The sequence below is a fragment of the Saccopteryx bilineata genome, chromosome 10 (genome assembly GCF_036850765.1).
Source record: "Saccopteryx bilineata isolate mSacBil1 chromosome 10, mSacBil1_pri_phased_curated, whole genome shotgun sequence".
Lineage (NCBI taxonomy): Eukaryota > Metazoa > Chordata > Mammalia > Chiroptera > Emballonuridae > Saccopteryx > Saccopteryx bilineata.
Window position 1 is genome coordinate 64185615 of NC_089499.1, and position 27530 is coordinate 64213144.

The 27530-nt window shown below is 40.4% G+C and overlaps 1 protein-coding gene and 1 pseudogene across 1 annotated transcript in view; both read right to left on the reverse strand.

The window, feature by feature from the left end:
• The window catches only part of GXYLT2 (glucoside xylosyltransferase 2), a 110003-nt gene that overhangs the window by 3314 nt on the left and 79159 nt on the right, over positions 1-27530 (reverse strand). The window contains exons 4-6 of the mRNA XM_066244625.1: positions 16601-16852; positions 15385-15508; positions 10965-11137 (exon numbers count right to left, since the gene is read on the reverse strand). Coding sequence (XP_066100722.1) covers positions 10965-11137; positions 15385-15508; positions 16601-16852 — 549 coding nt within the window. The remainder of the gene's footprint in view (positions 1-10964; positions 11138-15384; positions 15509-16600; positions 16853-27530) is intronic.
• On the reverse strand, positions 23669-25470 carry LOC136314557 (probable ATP-dependent RNA helicase DDX5 pseudogene; annotated as a pseudogene).

Below are 27530 nucleotides of genomic sequence, written 5' to 3' on the forward strand. Positions count from 1 at the left end.
AAAATCTTAAAAAAAAAACCCCAAGAGATATCCTAAATAAACAAGTTAACATTTCTCCTAAATGGACAAAAAGAAAAAACAAACAAAGCCTTAAATGAGTACAAAGAAAAAAAGGTTAAAATCAGAGAGAAATAAACAAAATAGTCTAAAGACACAGTCCAAAAGAGCAATAAAACCAAGAGCTTTATTTCTTTGAAAAGATAAATAAGACTGATGAACCTTTAAACAGATTCATTAAGATGAAAAGAGAGAGGACTCAAATAAATAAAATCAGAGATGAAAGAAGTGGCAACTGACAGCAGAGGCATACAAAGAATTATAAAAAAAAATACCACAAACAATTTATTCCCAACAAGTTGGACAATCTGGAAAAAATGGATGAATTCCTAGAAACATACAATCTTTCAATACTGAATCAAGAAGAAACAAAAAAATTGAATAGACCAGTAATTACTAACTTCCAACAAACAAAGTTCTGAACCAAATGGCATCACAGCTGATTTTTACCAAAAAATTAACACCTAATTTTCTTAAACTGTTTTTAAAAATTCAAGAGATGGTAAAGATACCAAACTCATTTTATGAGCCAGCATTGTCCTGAATCCAAAACCAGACAAAGACCTCACAAGAACAAAAAAAATTATAGGCCAATATTCCCAATAAATATAGATGAAAAAAGTCTCAAAAAATATTAGCAAACTAAATTCAGCAATACATTAAAAAGATTAAACACCGTGATCAAGGGGGATTTATTGCTAGGATGCAAGTTTGGTTCAATATCCACAAATTAATAAATGTAATATACCACTTAAACAAAATAAAAGGTAAAAAATCATGTAATCATATCAATAGATTCAGAAAAAAACATTTGACAAATCCAGCATTCATTTAAGATTAAAATCTCTCAGAAAAGTGAAAATAGAGGAAAAGCATCTCAATACTATAAAGTCCATGTATGACAAACCCACAGTTAACGTCATATTCAATGGGGAAACGCTAAAAGCCTTTTCCTTGAGATCAGGAACAAGACAAAGACGTCCCCTTTAACCACTTTTATTCAACATAGTATTAAAAGTCCTAGTCACAACAATCAGACAAAAATAAAATTCATCTGAATTAAAAAGCAAGAAGTAAAACTGTTATTTGCAGATGACATGACACTATATATAGAAAGCACTAAAAATTTCCCCCCAATATTATTAGAACTGACAAATGAATTCAGTAAAGTAGCAGGATACAAAATTAATATTCAGAAAGTGCTTGCATCTTTATACACCAATAATGAACTATCAGAAAGTGAAATTAAGACAATACAATTTTCTGCTGCATCAAAAAAACAACAACCTAGGAATAAATTTAACCAAGGAGGTAAAAGACATTTGCTTTGAAAATTATAAGGCATTAAAAAAAATTATAAGGCATTAAAGAAAGGAATGAAGAAGATACAAATAAATGAAAGCATATTCCATGCTCATGGATAGGAAGAATCAACATCAATAAAATGTTCATACCACCCAAAGCAATCTATTGATTCAATGTAATCCTTATCAAAATACCAACAGCATTTTTTTTTCTTTTTCTTTTTATTTATTTTTTTTCTTTTTTGCATTTTTCCAAAGCTGGAAACGGGGAGGCAGTCAGACAGACTCCTGCATGCGCCTGACCAGGATCCACCCGGCATGCCCACCAGGGGGCAATGCTCTGCCCCTCTGGGGCATCGCTCTGTTGCATCCAGAGCCATTCTAGCGCCTGAGGCAGAGGCCACAGAGCCATCCTCAGCGCCTGGGCCATCTTTGCTCCAATGGAGCCTTGGCTGCGGGAGGGGAAGAGAGAGACAGAGAGGAAGGAGAGGGGGAGGGGTGAAGAAGCAGATGGCGCTTCTCCTGTGTGCCCTGGCTGGGAATCAAACCTGGGACTCCTGCACGCCAGGCTGACGCTCTACCACTCAGCCAACTGGCCAAGGCAACAGCATTTTTCACAGACCTAAAACAAAATAATACTGAAATTTATAAAAACAAATAGCCAGAGCAATCTTGAGAAAAAAATAACAAAGTTGGAAGTATCATGCTACCTGATATAAACTTATACCATAAGTCTATAGCAGGGGTCCCCAAACTTTTTACACAGGGGGCCAGTTCACTGTCCTTCAGACTATTGGAGGGCCGGACTATAAAAAAACTATGAACAAATCCCTATGCACACTGCACATATCTTATTTTAAAGTAAAAAAAACAAAACGGGAAAAAATACAGTATTTAAAATAAAGAACAAGTAAATTTAAATCAACAAACTGACCAGTATTTCAATGTGGGGCGCTGCAGCTGCAGACCGGATGTGCATCATATGACGTGCTTCTGGAGCCATGATGCAAGCGTCCCGTGTCACCAGAAGTAGTACTGTATGTGAGTGACACCACGCTTTGCGGCGCCGCCACATACAGTACTTCAGGAGCACAGGATGCATCCTGTGCTTCTCTCACTGACCACCAATGAAAGAGGTGCCCCTTCCGGAAGTGCAGCGGGGGCCAGATAAATGGCCTCAGGGGGCCGCATGCGGCCCGCAGGGCCATAGTTTGGGGACCACTGGTCTATAGTAATTAAAACAGCAGGGTACTAGCATAAAAACAGAACATAGACAATGGAACAGAGTAGAGAGCCCAGAAGTAAACTCATGCTTAAAAGGTCAATTAATATGATAAAGGAGGCAAAAATATACAATGGGGTAAAGACAACCTTTTCAATAAATGGTGTTCAGAAAACTGGACATAGCCTCAAAAAGACCTCATTCTTGAACCATATACAAAAATAAACCCAAAATGGATTAAATATTTATACATAAACCTCAAATCATAGAAATCCTAGAATAAAAAATAGATAGGCAGGCCTGACCTGTGGTGGCGCAGTGGATAAAGCGTCGACCTGGAAATGCTGAGGTCGCCGGTTCAAAACCCTGGGCTTGCCTGGTCAAGGCACATATGGGAGTTGATGCTTCCAGCTCCTCCCCCCTTCTCTCTCTCTGTCTCTCCTTTCTCTCTCTCTCTCTCTCTCTCTCTCTCTCTCTCTCTCCCTCTCCTCTCTAAAAAAAAAAAAAATGAAAAAAAAATAGATAGGCAGGCAAATCTTTGATATTTCTTTTAGGAACCTCTTTTTTTTTTTTTTTTCATCTTTTGGAGCTAAGGAACCAAAAGAAAAGATAAACAATGGGACAGCATCCAACAAAAATGTTTCTGCACAGCAAAGGAAACTATCACAAAATGAAAAGACCAACTACTAAATGAAAGAAGATATTTGCCAATGATGTAGCCAAAAGAGTTAATATCCAAAATATATGAAGAACTCATACAGGTTAACACCAAAACAAACAAACAAACAAACAAACAAAAAACCTCAAACAAACTAATTCAAAAATAGGTAAAAGACCTGAATAGACTTTTCTCCAAAGATTTCATATACATAGCCAATATACATATGAAAAAATTCTCATGCAAGAAAAAGCTCAAGTAAACAACTTAACCCTGCATCTAAAAGAGTTTTAAAAAGAACAAAAAATAAAGCCCAGAGGAAGTAGAAGGAAGGAAATAATAAAGATCAGAACAGAAATAAATGACATAGAGGCTAAAAAAAATAATAATAATACAAAAGATCAATGAAACCAAGAGCTGGTTCTCTAAAAAAGTAAACAAGATTGATGAACCTTTAACCATACTCATCAAAAAAAAAAAGAGAGAGAAAGAACTCAAATAAAATTAGAAATGAAAGTGGAGAAGTAACAACTGACACCACAGAAATAAAAAGGATTGCAAGAGAATACTACGAAGATCTGTATGCCAAAAAATTGGACAAACTCGGCAAATGGATACATTCTTAGAAACATACAATCTTCCAAAACTCAGTCTGGAAGAATCAGAAAACTTAAACAGACCAATTACAAAAAATGAAATTGAAACAGTTATCAAAAAACTTCCAGCAAATAAAAGTCCTGGGTCAGATGGCTTCACAGTAGAATTTTACCAAATACTCAAAGAAGAACACCTATACTTCTCAAGCTATTTTCAAAAATTCAAGAAAAGGGAGGCCCTGGCCAGTTTGCTCAGTGGTAGAGCATTGACCTGGCGTGCAGGAGTCCCGGGTTCGATTCCCGGCCAGGGCACACAGGAGAAGCGCCATCTGCTTCTCCACCCCCTTCTCCTTCCTCTCTGTCTCTCTCTTCCCCTCCCGCAGCCGAGGCTCCATTGGAGCAAAAAGATGGCCTGGGCGCTGGGGATGGCTCCTTGGCCTCTGCCCCAGGCGCTAGAGTGGCTCTGGTCGTGACAGGGCGACGCCCCAGAGGGGCAGAGCATCACCCCCTGGTGGGCGTGCTGGGTGGATCCCGGTGGGGCGCATGCGGAGTCTGTCTGACTGCCTCCCCGTTTCCAGCTTCAGGAAAAAAAAAAAAATTCAAGAGAAGGGAAGACTTCCAAGTTCCTTTTATGAGGCAAGCATAGTCCTCATTCCAAAACCAGATAAAGATACTACCAAGAAAAAAAACTATAGGCCAATATCCTTGATGAACATAGATGCTAAAATTCTCAACAAAATATCAGCAAACCGGATCCAGCAATATATGAAAAAAATCATACATCATGATCAAGTGGGATTTATTCTGGGGAGGCAAGGCTGGTACAATGTTCGCAAATCAATCAATGTGATTCATCACATAAGCAAAAGGAAGGAGAAAAACCACATAATAATTTCAATAGATGCAGAAAAAGCATTTGATAAAATCCAGCACCTACTCATGATCAAAACTCTCAGCAAAGTGAGAATACAGGAAACATGCCTCAACATGATTAAGGCCATCTATGACAAACCCACAGCCAACATCATACTCAATGGGCAAAAATTAAAAGCAATCCCCTTAAGATCAGGAACAAGGCAGGGGTGCCCCCTTTCACCACTCTTATTCAACAATAGTTCTGGAAGTCCTAGCCACAGCAATCACAGAAAAAGAAATAAAAGGCCTCCAAATTGGAAAAGAAGAAGTAAAACTATTGTTATTTGCTGATAACATGATAGTGTACATAGAAAACCCTAAGGTCTCAGTCATAAAACTACTAGACCTGAAAAATGAATTCAGCAAGGTGACAGGATATAAAATTAATATTCAGAAATCAGTGGCATTTTTATACACCAACAATAAACTGTCTGAAAGAGAAATTAAGAAAAACAATCCCCTTCACTATTGCAACAACAACAAAAAATAAAGTACCTAGGAGAAAATTTAACCAAGGAGGTAAAAGACTTGAACTTGGAAAATTATAAGACATTGAAAAAAGAAATCAAGGAAAATACAAATTAGTGTAACATATACCGTTTTCCTGGATAGGAAGAATAAACATCATTAAAATGTCTATGTTGCCTGACCTGTGGTTGCGCAGTGGGATAAAGCATCGACCTGGAACACTGAGGTTGCCGGTTCAAAACCCCGGGCTTGCCTGTTCAAGGCACATATGGGAGTTGATACTTCCTGCTCCTCCCCTTTCTCTCTCTCTCTCTCTCCTTCTCTCTCTCTCTCTCTCCCCTCTCTCTAAAAATCAATAAATAATATATTTTTTAAAATGTCTATGTTACTCAATGCAATTCTTATTAAAATACCAATGGCATACTTCAAAGATATAGAATAAATATTCCAAAAATTTATATGGAACCAAAAAAACACAACAAAACATGAATAGCCTCAGCAATCTTCAAAATGAAGAATCAAGTGGGAGGTATCAAACTTCCTGATATCAAGTTATACTACAAGGCCATTGTAATCAAAACAAGAACAGGCATCCAGATTAATGGAACAGAACAGAGAACCCAGAAATAAACCCACGCCTTTACTGTCAATTGGTATTTGACAAAAGAGGTAATAGCATACAATGGAGTAAAGACAGTCTCTTTAATAAACGATGTTGGATAAATTGGACAAGTACATGCAAAAAAATGAAACTAGACCACCAACTTACACCATTCACAAAAATAAACTCAAAATGGAAAAAAGTCTTAAATGTAAGTTGCGAAACCATAAACATCTTGGAAGAAATCATCATAGGCAGTAAACTCTCTGATATCTCTCATAACAATATTTTTGCTGATTTATCTCCACGGGTTAGTGAAATAAAGGACAGGATGAACAAATGGGACTATATCAAACTAAAAAGCTTTTGCACAGCAAAAAACACCATTAACAAAATAAAAATACAACCCACACAATGGGAGAACATTTCGATAATACGTCTGATAAGGGGTTAATAACCAAAATTTATTAAAAGACTTCTAAAACTCAACACCAGGAAGGTAAACTATCCAATTAAAAAATGGGCAAAAGAACTGAATTGACACTTCTCCAAAGAGGACATACAGAGGGCCAATAATCATGAAAAACTTTTCAATGTCACTAATTATCAGAGAAATGCAAATTAAAACCACAATGAGATACCACCTCACACCAGTCAGAATGGCACTCATTAACAAAACAACACACAAAAAATGCTGGAGAGGGTGTGGAAAAAAGGGAACCCTCTTGCACTGCTGGTGGGAATGCAGACTTGTGCAGCCACTGTGGAGAACAGTATGGAGATTCCTCAAAAAATTAAAAATGGGGCCCTGGCCGGTTCGCTCAATGGTAGAGCGTCGGCCTGGTGTGCAGGAGTCCCGGGTTCAATTCCTGGCCAGGGCACACAGGAGAAGCGCCCATTTGCTTCTCCACCCCTCCCCCTCTCCTTCCTCTCTGTCTCTCTCTTCCCCTCCCGCAGCCAAGGCTCCACTGGAGCAGGGTTTCCCAGGGCGCTAGGAATGGCTCTGTGACCTCTGCCTCAGGCGGTAGAGTGGCTCTGGTTGCAGCAGAGCGATGCCCCAAGATGGGCAGAGCATCGCCCCCTGGTGGGCGTGCCAGGTGGATCCCGGTCGGTCGGGCGCATGCGGGAGTCTTTCTGACTGCCTCGCCATTTCCAGCTTTGGAAAAAAAAAAAAACTTAAAAAAAAATTAAAAATGGAACTGCCTTTTGACCCAGCCATCCCACTTTTAGGAATATATCCTAGGAATATCAAATCACTGAATCAAAAAAGATATGCACCCTCATGTTTATTGCAGCATTGTTTACAATAACCAAGATTTGGAGACAGCCCAAGTATCCATGAGGGGATGGGTGGATTATAAAGCCATGGTACATATATACAATGAAATACTACGTGGCCATGAAAAAGAAGGAAATCTTACCTTTTGCGACAGCATGGATGGACCTGGAGATTATTATGCTAAGTGAAATAATCCAGGCAGAGAAAGACAAATATCATGATCTCACTTATATGTGGAATCTAATGAACAAAGTGAATTGAGGAACGGAATAGAGGCAGAACTGGGGTCATAGGGACCACAGAAACAGCTGTAAGAGGCAACAAGATGAGGGGATGGGATCAGAGAAGGTGAAGGAATTAGTGAAATTATATATACATAACACAGAAATACACATAACAGGACAGCAAATGCCAGAGCAAATGGGGGAGGGAATTAGGGGAAGGGGACAAAGGAGGATATAAATAGGGACATAGGAGTGGGAGGGTGAGGATGTTATATATAGTGGGACATTTGAATCCATGTAAACACAAATTAATAAAAATCTTTAAAAAAAGAAAAAAGTAAAGATACTTATCATTAGTAATCATAAGAGAAATGCAAATTAAAACCACAATAAAATATCACCTCATACCAGTCAGAATGGCTAGCATCAATAAATAATCAATTTTTGGCAAAGATGTGAAGGAAAGGGAATGCTAATGAACTATTGGTGGAATTTCAAATTGGTGCAGCCACTATGGAAAACAGTATGGAGGTTCCTCAAAAAATTTAAAAATAGAACTACCTTATGACCCAGCAATTATACTTCTGGGTATTTATCCAAAGAAATTCAAAACATTATTAAGATATATGCACTCCTATGATCACTGGAGTGTCTTTATAATAGCCAGGATGTGGAAGCAAGCTAAATATCTGTCATTAGATGACTGGAGAAAGAAGATGTAGTATATATATACTATGGAATATTACTTGGCCGTGAAAAAGGGTGAAAACTTACCATTGGTGACAACATAGATGGACTTAGAGGATATTATGCTATGTGGAATATATCAGATTGGGAAAGACAATAACCGTATTATTTCACTTATATGTGTGGAATCTAAAAAATAAAATAAATGAACAAAACGGAAACAGGGCCCGGGCCAGTTGGCTCAGTGGTAGAGCATCAGCCTGGCGTGCAGAAGTCCCGGGTTCAATTCCCGGCCAGGGCACACAGGAGAAGCGCCCTTCTGCTTCTCCACCCCTCCCCCTCTCCTTCCTCTCTGTCTCCCTTCCCCTCCCGCAGCCAAGGCTCCATTGGAGCAAAGTTGGCCTGGGTGCTGAGGATGGCTCCATAACCTCTGCCTCAGGCGCTAGAATGGCTCTGGTTGCAACAGAACGACGCCCCAGATGGGCAGAGCATCGCCCCCTGGTGGGCGTGCCGGGTGGATCCCGGTCGGGTGCATGAGGGAGTCTGTCTGACTGCCTCCCCATTTCCAACTTCAGAAAAAATAAAAAACAAAAAACAAACAAACAAAAAACAACCAGAAACAGACTCATAGTGAACAAACTGATGGTTGCCAGTTAGGAGAAGGGCTGAAGGTCTGGGTGAAAAATGTAAAGGGATTAAAAAGTATAAATTAGTTATTACAAGACAGTCACAGGAATGTAAGGTATAGCTAATATAGTCAATAATATTGTAGTAAGTATTCATCATGTCAGGTGGGTTCTAGACTTCTCAGTGCTCTCACTTTGTAAATAATATAAATTTCTAACAAGTATGCTATACACATGAAACTGAAATAATATTGACTAACAGTAATTGAAAAGTAAAAATAAATAATTAAAAAACTTTAATTTATAAATTAAGCACAGTAAGAAATTAACAATAATAATAAAATAGAACAATTATAACAATATACTCTAATAACTGGGATGGCTACTAAGTGACTAATGAGTTGGTGCCATGCAAGAGTTCATCATGTTACTCAGAAAGGCATGCAATTAAAAACATAAATTACTTATTTTTGAAATTTTTCATTTAATCTTTTTGGACTGTGATTGCCTGCCGTAACTACAACCACAGAAAGTGAAACTGCAAATAAGGAGCGACTACTATATAAGAACAAACAGAGTATATATAGGATTCAGTACTATCTACAGTTTAAGGGATCCACTTGGTTCTTGTCGAGTATTCCCCATGGATATGGGTGGACTACTGTACTAGCAGGCAGTACTGTATATGATTGTAGGTGGTGAACCTCAAAGTAAGGGTATTTTAGTCTTTCCATTTACTTCAGAAAGATAGTTCATGTACTGTATTTTCCCATGTATAAGATGCACCTTAATTTTGGGGCCCAAAATTTAAAAAAAGATGTATTACATAAAGTTATTGAACTCAAGTTTTATTCATCATTAAATTTATACAACGTCTCATCACTGTCAAAATTCCCATTCATTAGCTTGTCCTCATCTGTGTCTGATGACGAATCACTGTCTTCAACAATGAGCACAAAAACAAGCAAAAAAAGGCAGAAATGCAAGTAAAAAAATCTAAACCACTGTATAAAAAGCACCCGGTTTTTAGACCCCAAATTTTTTGAAAAATGGTACATCTTATACATGGGGAGATACAGTATATTTTTAAGTCCTCCTCAACATTTGCTAATCAATCTCTTCAAGGGTAGTAAGAGGCGGCCTTGAAGAGCGCAGTTCCATGCCAAAATCCTATGTGTGATCTCTCTGACCCAACAGTACGCAATCATAAGGCTTCCTGATAGGCCTCTGGGAAAGGCTGCCCTCCTCATACCAAACTTGGCACAGAAGCAGTGCACTATATTTTCCTTGAGGGTGTTGCAAACATACTCAGTTCCTACTCCCATGTTCTGTGTATTTGCATTCCTGTCCCATGCACCTCCATTTGGAGGTCTTCTTGTGGGGGTCAGTGAGAAGAGGTTACCTTTCTATTCCTCTTTCCTTTCCTTCTCATCCATCCTCTCCTGGCTTAGTGGTCCATAAAATTTCAGGAGCCTTGCCTGACTTGTGGTGGCGCAGTGGATAAAGCGTCGACCTGGAAATGCTGAGGTCGCCGGTTCAAAACCCTGGGCTTGCCTGGTCAAGGCACATATGGGAGTTGATGCTTCCAGCTCCTCCCCCCATCTCTCTCTCTGTCTCTCTCTCCTCTGCCTCTCTCTCTCCTTCTCTCTCTCCTCTCTAAAAATGAATAAATAAAAAGAAATTAAAAAAAAACACAAACAAAACAACAACAAAAAAAAATTGCAGGAGCCTTGAGATGATTCCTGTTTTTGTGCTGCATCCAATTGACAATTCCCACCCAGTACTCTTTGAAGGGTAAAAATGGAACACTGAACACTGAGAACCTGGTGCTTCTCTTTCCCTTTTGCTTGTGCTGTTGTAGTACATAAAGACTTGATTGTTATTTTCAATATGGTTCCTTGTCCTAATCGACCACCTCCACACCTAATTGCTCAACAGGGTGGAGCTGGCAACCAGGCAGCACACTAAGCTTGAAACAAATATAATTTTATTTTTATTGTATTATCTTTACCCTAACCCATTACCTTCTGTTACATGGCATTTGGCACAGGGTTTCTCTTTCTGATATAAAATTTCTTTCTTTGGTGAATTTAAAGGAAGAAAAATGAGTGACTTACGTGGAAATATTTATGTAAAGAGTGAATAAAGTATAGTATTTGAGGGCAAGTGTGTATATTGAAACAGAGTGACCAAGTTTAGGGAAAACTGGTATAACTCACTGGTTGTGGGGAATTATTTGGCCTTCAAAGAAAATAATGACCAAAGCACCCATACTGCTTCATGCTAGTAAGCACATGTCTGCTGAGTGGTGGCAAGAACACACTTACATCCCGTATTGCTTCATAGAGTGCTTTGAAAGTTGGCTGCTTATCATCATGGTAGACGCCTCGATTCCCATGCAGAACAGACACACCTTCAAGCTCAGCCCCTTTGCAGTTGCTTCCATACATGCAGTGATCAGGACGGTAGTTCCACTGGCAGGGGAACACATAGAGACACTCTGGTGGTGACAAGAGAAAGACATGTGCCCACAGTCAGTGCTAGCTCTCCTCTGCACACCTGGCAATTAAACCAAAGTTTCCATGAACTGCACATGGCACATGATTTAAATGCACATTTGTGTGATTGTTGGGAAAACAGTTGTGCTAAGCTTGCTGACTTGTACTTTGCATGATTAGTGCATGAGCACATGGCAGAGCCACATGTGTATAGCCTATGTAAGGCTACGCATGCTTGACCCCAAAGCGGAATGTGGGTTGCATGACCACCACTGTGAGTGGCTGTTTTGCTGTTTGTTTACCTGCTGCCATGAGAAGCAGTTTTCCCCTGCCTGTTTGCTCATCCACCATTGGAAGAATCTAATAAACAGGAATGGTCTGCTGCTTTCTGGCTCCAAAGTTCCTCTAACATCTGTCCAAATCCAATGTGAACCTCCCTGGCCTCAACCACCAGCATCACATCTGGCATAGTGGACAAGATTTGGATCAGATTGGCATGGAGCCACCGATATCATAGAAGGGTAGAATAGAGGAGGGGCTGTTCTTAAACATGTGGTTCCCTGTGGCTACCTGGTTGAGGGCCATGAACTGGGCTTTTTTTTTTTTTTTTTTTTTTTTGGTATTTTCCCGAAGCTGGAAACGGGGAGAGACAGTCAGACAGACTCCCGCATGCGCCCGACCGGGATCCACCCGGCATGCCCACCAGGGGCGAGGCTCTGCCCACCAGGGGGCGATGCTCTGCCCCTCCAGGGGGTCGCTCTGCCGCGACCAGAGCCACTTTAGCACCTGGGGCAGAGGCCAAGGAGCCATCCCCAGCGCCCGGGCCATCTTTGCTCCAATGGAACCTCAGCTGCGGGAGGGGAAGAGAGAGACAGAGAGGAAGGAGGGGGTAGGGGTGGAGAAGCAAATGGGCGCTTCTCCTATGTGCCCTGGCCGGGAATTGAACCCGGGTCCCCCACACGCCAGGCCGACGCTCTACCCTTGAGCCAACCGGCCAGGGCCTGAACTGGGCATTTTTGATGGCCTGACACGCAGAAACTGAAATCTCTGTGCCAGAGACCACCCAAGTTTGAGAACTCCAGGATGAGCACTGACGGTACCTATCAGCCATAGTTTCTGGAGGAGACTGACTGCTTTTGAGAGCTTCAGTGTGAAATGCAGGCTGAACACCAATGATGCCTGGAACTGGAACAATCACTTGAGAAGAAATTATTTGAGAGCTGCAGTTTGCCCTAGAATGGAACACTGGAAATGGCAGTTGCTAGGGAAACCACTGCAGGTTCAAGAGCTTGAGTTTCAGCTCCAGGCCTAGAGCCAGCAGCCACAAGAGCTGAAGTGATCGCTAAAGAAGGAGCAGCATTCGTGCCAGCAGAGTGACTGAGTCAGTGGCAGCAGGTGTTTCCAACTCCTTCTCTCCCTCAGAGTAGTTGAAACTACTGTTGGCAGACTCAGAGCTTGGCTGGTGGTCATCCAGAAGGTAAAAACCCAGTAGCCAAAAGTAGTTGAACACCCTGTAGTCTGGCCCTACACCCAGACAGAGTTGATGGAGTTAGGGGTGAAATTTAGGCAGGAACCCACCAAGCTCCTGGTGGCTTGGTTGCTGCAGTTGTGGAACATAGGGGTGGATGGCATCAGGACCAAATTAAAGATAATGGGCTTGTTCTAATTGCAAAGCTGCTTATGACTTCCTCTGAGTATTAGTAATAATCACATCCTCAAATAATCTGCAATAGGCTGAGAGGATTTCTGGGGAGGCAACTGTGGGAATCTTTTGAATTCCTCTTTTAGGGAATATGAGCAGATTGTTTATGGAAGACAGTTTTAACCATTCAACAGAAGGAAAATGCAATAGTAGCAGAAATAGTAGCAGAGAGATACATTGTGGGATGGTATCTGCTCAGCTCTCTAGGATTACCCTCTCCAAAAACTCCTCTCCCCCAAATACACACAGGGCTAGCGTTGGAGTGGCCTGGGTTAGTGCCCCTACTCTAGCACTCATTAGCTGTTATACAAATTGTTTTTTGCTAGGTAGCTTTGTCTGTAAAATAGGGATTATATTCTCAGGGTTATTGTGAAGATTAAATAATATAATGCTGAGAACAGTATCTGGTACTTAGTACATGATAAATGTCAGCTATTATTCCTAAGCTCCATGTTCCTGGCCTAACTGACCTTTACAGAAACCAACAGATTTCTCCCCTGAGACTTAGGATTTGGAATAAAGTTAGTCCTTCTGTGGGGCTGGACCTGGAGTCTGAAACGTTGGTAGTTTGCCTTGAGGTCTGAGGAGCAGAGAATGAGTCTTCACAGAGAGGAGTAACTAGTCTCAGTGGGAAAAATCTAGCCTGGGTTTCTCATCATTTCCTTCCCTGCCTCAGTTCCTGGGCTGAGCCTGCTGGCCTGTCTGACCTTAGTTTCTATGGGATACCAGTATGTTTATATATAAAAAAATATCCTTTGTCCTTAGACTAACTTTATGGGTCTTTTATTTGTAGTCATGAATCCTATGCAGGACATGTACACTGAGAAAAAAAGATGAAATGTGTTGAACAAGACAAAGAAGCTTCAAACTTGAAAATCTCCATTATTATCAGAGTGTATTGTAACAGGTTGCAACATGCCACAAGTGAATGGCAACATATGCCAGTGAGTGCTGGGTATCTTTCCCAGAAACTCTGTATCAACCTGCTTCACCCCACCCTGGCCCCAAGGATTGATCCAAAGACTTATCAGATTAGGCTTTAATTACTTTTTGTTGATTGATTTTAGAGAGACAGAGAGAGATAGGGTGAGAGAGAGATAGGGTGAGAGAGAGATAAACAGAGAGAGGGAAGCATTTATTTGTTGTTCCATTCAGTTGTGCACTCATTGGTTGCTTCCTGTATGTGCCCTGCCTAGGGATCAAACCCACAACCTTGGTGTTTTTGGGACAACACTCACCAACTAAGCCAGGACCAGATTAGGTTTTATTTCAGCATTTTGTTAAAGAAAATAAAGGTATATAATAGGTGCTTCCAGGGTGAATTGCAAGCACAGGCCAGAAGTCTTTATAAATAGGAATCTCTATTTCAGAACTTTTTTTTTTAATTTTTAATTTTTTAAAGAGACAGATAGGGACAGACAGGCAGGAACAAAGAGAGATGAGAAGAATCAATCATCAGTTTTTCATTGCAACACCTTAGTTGTTCATTGATTGCTTTCTCATATGTGCCTTGACCGGGGGATGGGGGGAGGAGGTACAGCAGACTGAGTGACTCCTTGTTTGAGCCAGCAACCTTGGGCTCAAGCTGGTGAGCCTTGCTCAAACCAGATGAGCCTGCGCTCAAGCTGGCGACCTTGGGATCTCGAACCTGGGTCTTCCGCATCCCAGTCCGACGCTCTATCCACTGCGCCACTGCCTGGTCAGGCTTAAGCTTTTTTATTTATTTATTTTATTTTTCCAAAGTTGGAAACAGGGAAGCAGTTAGACAGACTCCCGCATGCGCCCGACCGGGATCCACCCGGCATGCCCACCAGGGGGCGATGCTCTGCCCATCTTGGGGCGTTGCTCTGCCACAATCAGAGCCATTCTAGTGCCTGAGGCAGAAGCCAAAGAGCCATCCTCAGCGCCCGAGCAAACTTTGCTCCAATGGAGCCTTGGCTGCGGGAGGGGAAGAAAGAGACAGAGAGGAAGGAGAGGGGGAAGGGTGGAGAAGCAGATGGGCGCTTCTCCTGTGTGCCCTGGCCGGGAATCGAACCTGGGACTCCTGCACGCCAGGCCGACGCTCTACCACTGAGCCAACCAGCCAGGGCTGAGGCTTAAGCTTTTTTTAAAAAAATCACTGAACAAGTCATTTCACTTTGGGGGTCTCAAGAATCAATTCCTTTTAATGTAGCAATTTTTCAGGCTAGGAGGGCCTCATACCCAGATTATACAGTTTTCATTAACTCTGTCTCTCCCATTAATTTTGACTGTACTTCTTAGAAGAATTTGCTGGAAAAATCTAAAAGAAATTCTCAAAAATGGAGTTGGTATTAGAGATTTCATCCTTTGGTCTTTTGTGTTAGCAGCACAAAAACCTGCCTCGCCTCTGTGTGATCCCAGGGGTACATGAAAAGTTGTGTCTCACAGCAGGGTGTTGTGGTGGTTGAGAGGACACAGGCACAAGTGAAGTGTCCTCGATAGCAGACATGGCTAAAATGTTCATTCTCTCTGGGCTGAGGTGGGCATATATTCCTATTCAAATGACATTCTGGAGAAACAAATTACCTGGATTGAAGTAAAAAATAATATTTAATAAGTCCTGGTCTCCCCATGTGATGGCATTCTTATACTTCTGGTACAGAGGGTACAGCATGTCCTCCCAAGCTAATCCTGTTGGAATCATGCTGTTCTGGAAAAGAGAAAACTGTCAGAGCAGCTGAAGCAAAGCGAATCTGTCTTGTCCACTGAGAAACAACTTGGAGGGGCTGGTCCCCTCTTTCCCAAAAGAGCAAATAGGAAGGGTCCCGCTGACATCAAGGTACAGGACAAAGAAAAACTAAGGCTGTAGATCATAGAGTTTTAAAAGTACACATGAATACCAGATGGACCAGGAACTGGTAGTTGGGCCATAATTTCTACTCAGAAAACTATGCTCCAAATTGAACCTCTTTCTTATGCTTAATTCTTGCCTCTGAAGTAAAGAAACAAATATGAATAACAGAATTATGGCATCTGAAGGTAAAACACCTTTTTCTTGTCTTAAAATAATAATTTAATTTAAAAATAAAAGCAATACATTCACAAACAAAATATTCAAACAGCATATGAAGGTCTAAAATAAAGTAAAAATATTTTTCCTTCATCCTACTATAATTCCCATTCCTACTTTTGTAGAAATATCCACATTAACAATTAATGGTCTCTTAGGTATTGTCCTGGAAATTTCTAAGGCATAAAAGGTATCACACTCTACAATATTATGCTTTGTTGTGTTTTAATTTTTCACTTAATATTTTTTGAGATCTTATTTATTTCACTCATTGAATTACCTAATTATTTTTAATAAGAGTATACTTTTTTGACTAGTTCTCTACTGATGTTCATGTAGCTTCTTCCAATTATTTGCTAGGATAAAAGATGAGGCCATGTACAGCCTTGTACAAATATCTCTTTGTAGTTACATAAATATATCCCTAGGGTAATTCCAAGAATTTTTTCCATGTTTTTTGAAGCATTGGATTCGCAAACAGTTCAAACATTATGGACTTCAGAAACGCAATATAATAGTCCTGAATAGCAACTCTGCTGAAGCTTTAAATTCAATAATCACCTGGGCTCTTCCTGAACAAACAAATATTCCATAACTTTCCAAAAATGCTTCTGTTCCCTGGCTCCTTCTATTTCACTTGTAAGTCACCTACTTCCTAAATCATCACACTGACATTCTAGAAAAGACAAAATTTTGATTTTTAAAACAAGGAAATACAAAACACTTCCTTACCTTGAATTTAGCACTTCTTATACGAGTTAAATTCATCAGCATGACTCCTGAATTAACTCCTGCAGAGCCATAGAAAGGATGCTGAGCAAAGCGGCTGTACCAACCAATTCTGGGGATTTCGTGCTCCGGGGCCATCGCTGCAAGCTGGGTGGAATTGAACTTCCTGAGAAGCTTCCAGATGTCATCGACAGGCCTCAGAAAGAGAACGTCAGTGTCCACATAGAGAAGGGAGTCCACATCCTTTAAAATCACCTTTGTGTATATTGGGGATGGGGAGGAGGAAAAAACAAAACAAGTCAGAAACAAAGAAAGTGGCTTGCTTTTACTGATTTCATTGATTAATGATGAATTTTAGAAAAGGTATCACTCTTTGTTCCCATTCCTCCATCTCCTTCAACCTAAGTGAAGTGTTAATCAAGATGTAGAGACACAAAGGAAGATAAATCTTGATCAAAATCGATTCAATTCCAGGAACCTGGGCTATTATTGGTAAGGGCTGAACTCTCAAAGGAATGAGAACATCAGCAAATTACTGTGGCTCTGTGTTCTTCCATCCTACAATAAGGTCATCTGTTTTTTCTCTCTTAGTTTTTTCTTTGAACAGCTAGATATGGCATAACTTGAAATGGACAATGTCGAAACCAGGTCATACCAGGCTTTGGAGTAAATATTCTCTCTGGGTCCATTTTTTTCTAGTGTTGATGGGTATGGCTTTGCATCTTTTGAAATATTTTGAACTAAGGTTTAGCGTTGGAAATAGGCAAAGCAAGTTATGGCCAGCTTTGTTTGACAATCAGAGACTGGAAAACTTTTTTTTCTAAAGGGCCAGAGAGTAAATATTTTAGGCTCTCTTGAAACCAGTCAACTCCACCATTGTAGCATGAAAGCAGCCATCGATAATGTGTAAACAAACAAGTGTGGTTGTGTTCTAATAAAACTTTATTCAGGACACTAAAACTTGAATTTCATGTGATTTTCAAATATCACAAAATCTTTTGAAATTTTTAACAATTTGAAATGTAAAAGCTATTCTTGGTTCATGGGTTGTGATTTGTCAACCTCTGTTGTAGGTCATTCAAGCAAACCACTTAAGTAAATGAATTCTCCTGTGCTAACTGCTTAGATTACCCAAGTTTTGCACTGGAGTTCAAGTCAACAAAGAGTTAGTAATAATGTTATTTGCCTTATTTTCCCATTGTTCCCCAAACTTAGAGGTAGATTAGGACCAAGTAAGTATTTGAATTTTTCTGGATCCCTGGCCTAATATAATTCTAACACTATAATAACATTTGTTATGGACAGAATGTGTTTTTTCCAAAATTCATATGTTAAAGCCCTAGGCCCCCAATGTGATGGTTTTGGAGATGGGACCTTTGGGAGGTAATTAGGATTAGGTGAGGTCATAAGGATAGAGCCCTCATGATGGGATTATGCATTTATAAGAGACACCAGAGACCTAGCTGTTGCAAAAAAAAACAAAAAACACTAAGAGAGAAAGACACATGGCTTTCCTGGAGGATTGAAGGACACAGACCTACAGTAATTTGCTGCTGTTTTCATTCCTTTGAAAGTTTACCCCTTACCAGAGTTTGCTCTCCCTCTTTCTGCCATGTGAGGACACAAGAAGGCAGCTCTGTAAGCAAAGAGGGCTCTCACCAGAGCCCAACCATGCTGGCACCCAGAGTTCAGACTTCCAGACTCCAGAACGACGAAAAAATTAAATTCTTCTGGTCCTAGCTGGCTGGCACAGTGAATAGAGAATTGGCCTGTGTATGATGATCTTCGTTCAATTACCACTCACGGCATACATGAAAAGTGACCATCTGCTTCTCTCCCCCTCCCTCTCCACCCTCTCTCCCTCTTCTACTCCCACGGTCAGTGGCTCCATTGGCTCCAGCATTAGCCCCAGCTGCTGAGGATAGCTTGTTGGTCTGAGCACATCAGCCTCAGGCACTAAAAATAGCTGATTGATTCGAGCATCTGCTCTAGACAGGGGTAGCTGGGTAGATCTCGGTGGGGGCACATTAGCACTCTGTCTCACTATCTCCCTTCCTCTCACTTAAAACATTTTTTTCTTCTGTTTAAGCCACTCAGTCCATGGTATTTTGTTGTGACTAAGTGACAAGACAACATTCCATTGGGCTCCCTAACTTGCATTTAGTTTAATTTTTTTATTATTTAGTTATTGATTTTGGAAAGACAGAGAGAGGAAGGGAGGGAGAGAGTGAGGGGAAGAGAGAGAAAAAATAAACATTCATTTGTTGTTCCACTTAGTTGTGCAGTTCCCATATGTGCCTTGACCAGGGATCAAACCCACAATCTTGGCATTTCCAAATAATACTCTGACTGACTGAGATGACCATCTAGGTCCATCCTCAATTTTTAAAACTTATGAACATGGCACTATAAGACATAGATATCTCAGAAGTTTCATTCTTGAATTTCAAAGCATACAGGATTAGCCAAAGGACTTATCTTCTCACCTATTAGAGGAATGGATTCTACAAACCAATAAAATAAAATGAAAAATGATCATCTACCATTTCATAAAAGATTATTATTTAAAAAAATTTTTTTTTATTTAGACAAATTTAACAGGATGACAGTGGTCAACTAGAGTACATAGATTTGGAGAAAATGTTTGGAGAAAACATCTCGACATTATTTGGACAGTTGATTACGCTGTATATATACCACCCAAAGTCAAATCATCCTCCGTCACCCTATATTTGTTTCTCTTTATACCCCTTCCCCCACACCCTCTCTCTCTTCTCTTCCCCTCGCTCTGGTAACCACTGTACTCTTATCTATGTCCATGAGCCTCAATTTTGTGTCCCACCTATGTATGGAATCGTACAGATCTTAGCTTTTCCTGATTTACTTATTTCACTCAATATAATTTTATCAAGGTCCATCCATGTTGTCATAAATGGCACAATGTCATCATTTCTTATGGCTGAGTAGTATTCCATTGTATATATGTACCACATCTTCTTTATCCAATCCTCTATTGAAGGGCATTTTGGCTGTTTCCATGTTATTTTTTTTATTTTTATTTTTTTGGTCTGTTCCAAACTGGCCACTGTGAAAAATGCTGTGATGAACATGGGGGTGCATGTGTCTTTACGTAACAATGTTTTTTTAACAGGGAAGCTTTTTTTTTTTTTAAATTTTTTTTTTTTACAGAGACAGAGAGTGAGTCAGAGAGAGGGATAAACAGGGACAGACAGACAGGAACAGAGAGAGATGAGAAGCATCAATCATTAGTTTTTCATTGCACATTGCAACACCTTAGTTGTTCATTGATTGCTTTCTCATATGTGCCTTGACCGCGGGCCTTCAGCAGACCGAGTAACCCCTTGCTGGAGCCAGTGACCTTGGGTTCAAGCTGGTGAGCTTTTGGTCAAACCAGATGAACTCACGCTCAAGCTGGCGACCTCGGGGTCTCGAACCTGGGTCGTCTGCATCCCAGTCCGACACTCTATCCACTGCGCCACCGCCTGGTCAGGCCATAACAATGTTTTTGAGTTTTGGGGGTATATACTCAGTAGAGGGATTGCTGGGTCATATGATAGTTCTATTCTTTTTTTTTTTTTTTTTTTTTTTTGGTAGTTCTATTCTTAATTTTTTGAGGAACCACCATACTTTCTTTCATAATGGTTGTATTGATTTACATTCCTACCAACAATGAATGAGGGTTTCTTTTTCTCTGCAGTCTCTCCAGGACTTGTTATTACCTGTCTTCTGGAGAATAGCTAATCTAACAGGTATGAGGTGCTATCTCATTGTAGTTTTGATTTGCATTTCTCTTATAGCTAGTGAAAATGAGCATTTTTTCATATATCTATTGGCCATTTGTATTTCTTCTTGGGAGAAGTGTTTGTTCATGTTCTCTTCCCATTTTTATTGGATTGTTTGCTTGTTTGTTGCTGAGTTTAGTGAGTTCTTTATATAATTTGGATATTAATCCCTTATCTGAGCTGTTGTTTGAAAATATTATCTCCCATTTACATGGCTGTCTGTTTTGTTGTCAGTTTCTTTTGCTGTGCAAAAGTTTTTTAGTATGATATAGTCTCATTCATTCATTTATCATTGCCTTTACTTCCCTTGCCTTTGGGGTCAAATTCATAAAATGTTGTTAAGGCCAAGGTCCATGAGTTTAGTACCTATGTTTTCTTCTGTGTAATTTATTGTTTCAGATATTATATTTAGGTCTTTGATCCATTTTCAATTAATTTTTGTGCAAGGAGACAAACTGTAGTCATTTCATTCTTTTGCATGTGGCTTTCCAATTGTTCCAGCACCAATTACTGAAAAGGTTTTCTTTTCTCCATTGTGTGTTTTTGGCTCCTTTATGAAAGATGATTTGACCATGTATATGTGGTTTTATTTTAGAGCTCTCAGTTATGTTCCATTGGTCTGTATGTCTGTTTTTCTGCCAATACAATGCTGTTTTGATAATCATGGCTCTGTAGTATAATTTAAAGTCAGATATTGTAATGCCTCCAGCTTCATTTTTTCCCCTTAAGATCACTTTGGTTATTCAGGGTTTTTTATAGTTCCATACAAACCTGATGACTTTTTGTTCCATTTCTTTAAAAAAAAAGTGACATTAGAATTTTGATGGAATTGTATAAAATTTGTATATTTACTTTGGGTAATATGGCCATTTTAACTATATTTATTCTTTGTATCCAAGAACATGAAATATTTTTCCATTTCATTGTGTCTTTTTCAATTTCCTTTAATAATGCTTTGTAGTTTTTAGTATATAGGTCCCTTACATTCTTTGTTACATTTATTCCTAGGTATTTAATTTTCTTTTTGTTGCAACTGTAAAAGGGATTATTTTTTTTTTTAGTTCATTTTCCGAAGTTTCATTGTTGGCATATAAGAAAGCAATAGATTTCTGTACATGAATTTTGTATCTGCTACAAACTGTATTGGTTTATTGTTTCTAATAGCCTTTCTGCAGAGTCTTTGGGGTTTTCTATATACAGGAGTTTCTAACAGCCTTTCTGTGGAGTCTTTGGGGTTTTCTATATATGCAAAATTGAAAACTTTACTTCTTCTTTCCCAATATGAATGCCTTTTATTTCTTTTTCTTGTCTGATTGCTCTGGCTAGAACTTACAGAATTATGTTGAATAGGAGTGAAGAGAGTGGGCAATCTTGTCTTGTTCCTGATTTTAGAGGAAAATTTTTCAGTTTTTTACCATTTAGTATGATGTTAGCTGATGGTTTGTCATAAATGGCCTTTATTATGTTGAGATATTTTCCTTCTATACTCATTTTGTTGAGTGTTTTAAACATAAAAGGACATTGTATTTTATCAAATGCCTTTTCTGCATCTATTGATAGGATCATATGGTTTTTGTTCTTTGTTTTGTTGATATGGTATAATAGGTTAATCATTTTACGTATGTTGAACCATCCTTGTGTTTCTGGGATGAATCTCACTTGATCATGATGAATTATTTTCTTAATGTGTTGTTGTACAGTGGTACCTTGAGATACGAATTTAATTCGTTCTGTAACCAAGCTTGTAAGTCAGTCAACTCATATATCAAACTGCTGATACTGGACCCGTGCGCCAACATGCCAACTAGTGGCAGTTTCCTGAATCACGACTCGTATCATGGAATTTCGCTAGGATCTTGAACAAAAATATGGACCGAGTTGCAGCTTGTATCTTAAAAAATTCATATGTTGGTCTGTTCGTATCTCAAGGTACCACTGTATTTGATTTGCTAGTATTATTTTTTATTTTTTTTGTATTTTTCTAAAGCTGGAAACGGGGAGAGACAGTCAGACAGACTCCCGCATGCGCCCGACCGGGATCCACCCAGCACGCCCACCAGGGGGTGACGCTCTGCCCACCAGGGGGTGATGCTCTGTCCCTCCGGGGCGTCGCTCTGTTGCGACCAGAGCCACTCTAGTGCCTGGGGCAGAGGCCAAGGAGCCATCCCCAGCGCCCGGGCCATCTTTGCTCCCATGGAGCCTCGCTGCGGGAGGGGAAGAGAGAGACAGAGAGGAAGGAGAGGGGGAGGGGTGGAGAAGCAGATGGGCGCTTCTCCTGTGTGCCCTGGCCGGGAATCGAACCCGGGACCCCTTGCACGCCAGGCCAACGCTCTACCACTGAGCCAACCAGCCAGGGCCTAGTATTATTTTTTTTGCTAGTATTTTCTTTAGGATATTTGCATCTGTATTCATTAGAGATATGGGTCTGTATTTTTCTTTATTTCTTTTTTTAGACTTCTACTTTTTAGGGAGAGAGAGAGAGAAGGGGGAGGAGCAGGAAACATCAATTCCATATGTGCCTTGACTAGGCAAGCCCAAGGTTTCAAACCAGCGACCTCATCATTCCAGACCAATGCTTTATCCCCTGTACCACCACAGGTCAGGTCTGTAGTGTTCTTCTATTTATTCATTCATTCATTCATTCATTCATTCGTGTGTGTGTGTGTGTGTGTGTGTGTGTGTTGTCCTTGCCAGGTTTTGGTATGAGGGTTATGTTGGGTTATAAAATGTGCTTCTAAGTTTGTAAGTATTGCTTCTTCTTCAATACTTTGGAAGACTTTGAGAAGGATAGGAACTAAATCTTCCTTGAATGTTTGGTAAAATTCACTAATACAGCCATCTGGCCCTGGACTTTTATTTTCGGGGAAGTTTTTTGATTTGTTTTGTTTTGTTTTTTAATATTTTTTATTGGAAGGCCATGCATTGCCTTCATTCATTGTATTTGAAATCACTGTACATTTACTTTTGTGAAAACACTGCCTGCATTTTCTAGTACAAAAAATGCCTAAAAATTGTTTCAGGAATGTAGAGAAATATCCAACTTAAATAGCGAAAAAGTGCACCATAATTACTGCTGCACTGCAGTCATTTCTGCATTTCCTATGTTTCTTAAATAACTATCTTGTCTGATAACACACAATATAAAGAACAATTATGAAAAACAGACATTTACATATACTTCTAAAGTCTTATTGAGAATATCCTGTTGGCATTGGATACCCAATCATAGGTGCAGCTGCAGTGGCAGGATATGCCTATGCCTGTTGGTTCATACCATTGTGCATATTTGGAACATTACTTCCATATTGCTGAGTGCCATCATAACCATTTTGTAAGTCCATGTTGGGTTATCAGTCCTAAAACTGGTCTGTATTACCAGCAGACACAAAATTACTTCCAAAGCTCCCATTGGTGTAATTTGTAGCACTGTAAACACCATTCTGGGTTTTTGCCCCAAAATCTCTCTTAAGCAGACTAGAGTAACCTCTGTCATAATTTTCCCCTTCTCTAAAGGTATTAAATCCACCCCTTTGCCTGCAGAGTATCTGTCCTGATGGTCATCCTTCATGCCTCCTCTACCCCTGGAACGACCTGAACCTCTGTCTTCAACCAACTGAAGCAACTTGGGATTAATTGCTTGATTAGCTTCCCGAAGCACAGAGATAAGGTTGCTCACTTGCTTTATGTTATTAAGTGTAAAGAAAGTGTATGCTGTGCCTGTTTTGGTACTGTGAGCAGTTCTTCCAATTCGATGAATATAATCCTCTGAGGAGTTAGGGTAGTCATAATTGATGACAAATTTCACATCTTCCACATCTAGCCCTCTGGAGGCCACATCTGTAGCAATCAGAATAGGAGGGTTTTCCATGTTTGAATTCATTTAGAACCCAGTCATGTTCCTGTTGACTTTTGTCACCATGGATACCCATGGCAGGCCACCCATCTCTCCTCATTTTCCTAGTAAGTTCATCACATCTTCTTTTGGTTTCAACAAAGACAGTAGTTTTATTCTCCCTTTCACTCATGATCCCTTCCATCAGACGAATAAGTTTTTCATCCTTTTCTACATCATGACACACATCCACAATCTGAAGAATGTCACAGTTTGCACTCAGTTCCAGTGCACCAATGTTTATATGAATATAGTCTTTCAGGAAATCTTCAGCAAGCTGTCTTACCTCTTTTGGCCAAGTTGCACTCCACATTAGGGTTTGCCTATCAGGTCTTATCTGATCCATAATCTTCGTTATTTGGGGTTCGAAGCCCATATCAAGCATTCTATCTGCTTCATCAAGGACTAGGTAGGTGATTCGTCTCAGATTTGTCTTCCCACACTCTAAAAAGTCAATCAGTCTTCCAGGTGTTGCAATACAGATTTCCACACTTCTCTCCAAATCACAAATCTGTGGTCCCTTAGGAGCACTACCATAGACACAGGTAGACTTCAATCGACATGCCCTACAGTACTCAGCAGCTACTTGCTGCACCTGTTGGGCCAGTTCCCGAGCTAGCACCAAGCAAATAGGCCCATCACCTCTCTCTAGGAATGGCTGATGATTGATATGAACAAATGGCAGGGAGCAAATAAGACAATGTTTTCCCAGATCCAGTCTGTGCTATTCCAACCATCTCCAATCCACTTAGAGCAACTGGCCATCCCTGAGCTTGAATAACAGTGGGTTCAGTAAAGTTCTGTCTTGCAATCATGTCCATGACATTTGCAGGAAAATTTGCTTCATAGAAATTCAGAACTGGCTTTGGGCAGTTGTGACCTCTAACTGTAACTTCCTTGCTTCTTCTGTATGTCTCCACCTCTTGCGCTGTGCCCCTAGCCAAATCAGGGTGTTCTTGATAAAAATTCTTCTCAAATTTGGGCAGCTCATCAAGATTCCACTTCTTTTTAACTAGTTTCTCCCCAGGGTTTCCAAACTTCTTCCCTGATAGAGGCCCTGCCTTACTTCCTCCAAACTGAGGTGCACCAAACCCTCGATCCCGGCCGCGGTCCCGGTCACTCGAATAGCCCGACAAGACGTCAATGGTTGCGGTTGGCCCAATCGGAGTGAAAGAGAATCAGGCGCGACCAGTCGCTGGAAGGGACTTGGCGTCGGCGAAGCCTGCTGGGGGCGGCAGAGGCGGGGGGTGGGCGCTGACAGTAGCCGGGACAACTCACCTAAAGATCGGTGGAGCGCTGGCCGGTTGGCTCAGCGGTAGAGCGTTGGCCTAGCGTGCGGAGGACCCGGGTTTGATTCCTGGCCAGGGCACACAGGAGAAGCGCCCATTTGCTTCTCCACCTCTCCGCCGTGCCTTCCTCTCTGTCTCTCTCTCTCTTCCCCTCCCGCAGCCAAGGCTCCATTGGAGCAAAGATGGCCCGGGCACTGGGGATGGCTCTGTGGCCTCTGCCTCAGGTGCTAGAGTGGCTCTGGTCGCGCAACATGGTGACGCCCAGGATGGGCAGAGCATCGCCCCCTGGTGGGCAGAGTGTCGCCCCATGGAAGGCGTGCCGGGTGGATCCTGGTCGGGCGCATGCGGGAGTCTGTCTGACTGTCTCTCCCTGTTTCCAGCTTCAGAAAAATGCAAAAAAAAAATAAAAAAAAAATCGGTGGAAATGAATGAGGTCCGGGAAGTTTTTGATAGTTCTATTTCCTCCCTACTTATCGGTCTATTTAGGCTTTCTACTTCTTTGTGACTCAGTCTAGGGAGATTGTATTGTTATAGGAATTTATCCATTTCTCCTGGATTGTTGAATTTGGTGGCATTTAGTTTTTCATAGTATTCTACAATGAAGCTTTGTATATCTGTGATATATGTGGTAATTTTTTCTCTTTCATTTTGAATTTTGTTTATATAAGTCTTTTCTCTTTTTTCTTAGTGAGTCTTCCCAGGGGTTTCTAATTTTCTTGATCTTTTCAAAGAACCAGCTCCTTGTTGTATTGGTTTCTTCTACAGTTTTCTGTTCTCCATTTCATTATTTCTGCTCTAATTTTTAGTATTTCCTTTCTTCTGCTGGTTTTGGATTGCCTTTGTTCTTCATTTTCTAGTTCCTTGAGATGTGATGTTAGGTAGCTTACTTGGGCTCTTTCTTGTCTTTTCATATAAGCCTGTAATGATATGAACTTTCCACTTATTACTGCTTTCACTGCATACGTCACCTTCTATCTGGTTTCCTTTGTGCCCCTCCCTTCCCCCACATCTTCCCCCCATCCTCTTCCTCTCCTTACTCCGCCCCCCCCCCCCCGGTTACCATCACATTCTTGTCCATGTCTCTGAGTCTCATTTTTATATCCCATCTATGTATGGAATCATATAGTTCTTCGTTTTTTCTGCTTTACTTATTTCACTCAGTATAATGTTATCAAGATCCATCCATGTTATTGTAAATGATTCGATGTCATCATTTCTTATGGCTGAGTAGTATTCCATAGTATATATGTACCAAAGCTTTTTAATCCACTCATCCACTAATAAACACTTGGGCTGTTTCCAGATCTTCGCTATTGTGAACAATGCTGCTATAAACATGGGGGTGCATTTCTTTTTCTGGAATATTGCTATGGTGTTCTTAGGGTATATTCCTAAAAGTGGAATAGCTGGGTCAAAAGACAGTTCGATTTTAAATTTTTTGAGGAATCTCCATACTGTTTTCCACAGTGGCTGCACCAGTCTGCATTCCCACCAGCAGTGCAGGAAGGTTCCCTTTTCTCCACATCCTCGCCAGCACTTATTCTGTGTTGTTTTGTTGATGAGTGCCATTCTAACTGGTGTGAGGTGATATCTCATTGTGGTTTTAATTTGCATTTCTCTAATGATTAGTGATGTTGAGCATTTTTTCATCTGCCAATTGGCCATCTGTATGTCCTCTTTGGAGAAATGTCTATTCATTTCTTTTGCCCATTTTTTGATTGGATTCTTTGTCTTCCTGGTGTTGAGTTTTACAAGTCCTTTATAAACTTTGGTTATTAACCATTATCAGATGTATTGTTGAATATGTTCTCCCATTGTGTAGTTTGTCTTTTTATTCTGTTCATATTGTCTTTAGCTGTGCAAAAGCTTTTTAGTTTATATTGTCCCATTTGTTTATCCTGTCTTTTATTTCACTTGCCCATGGAGATAAATCAGCAAATATATTGCTG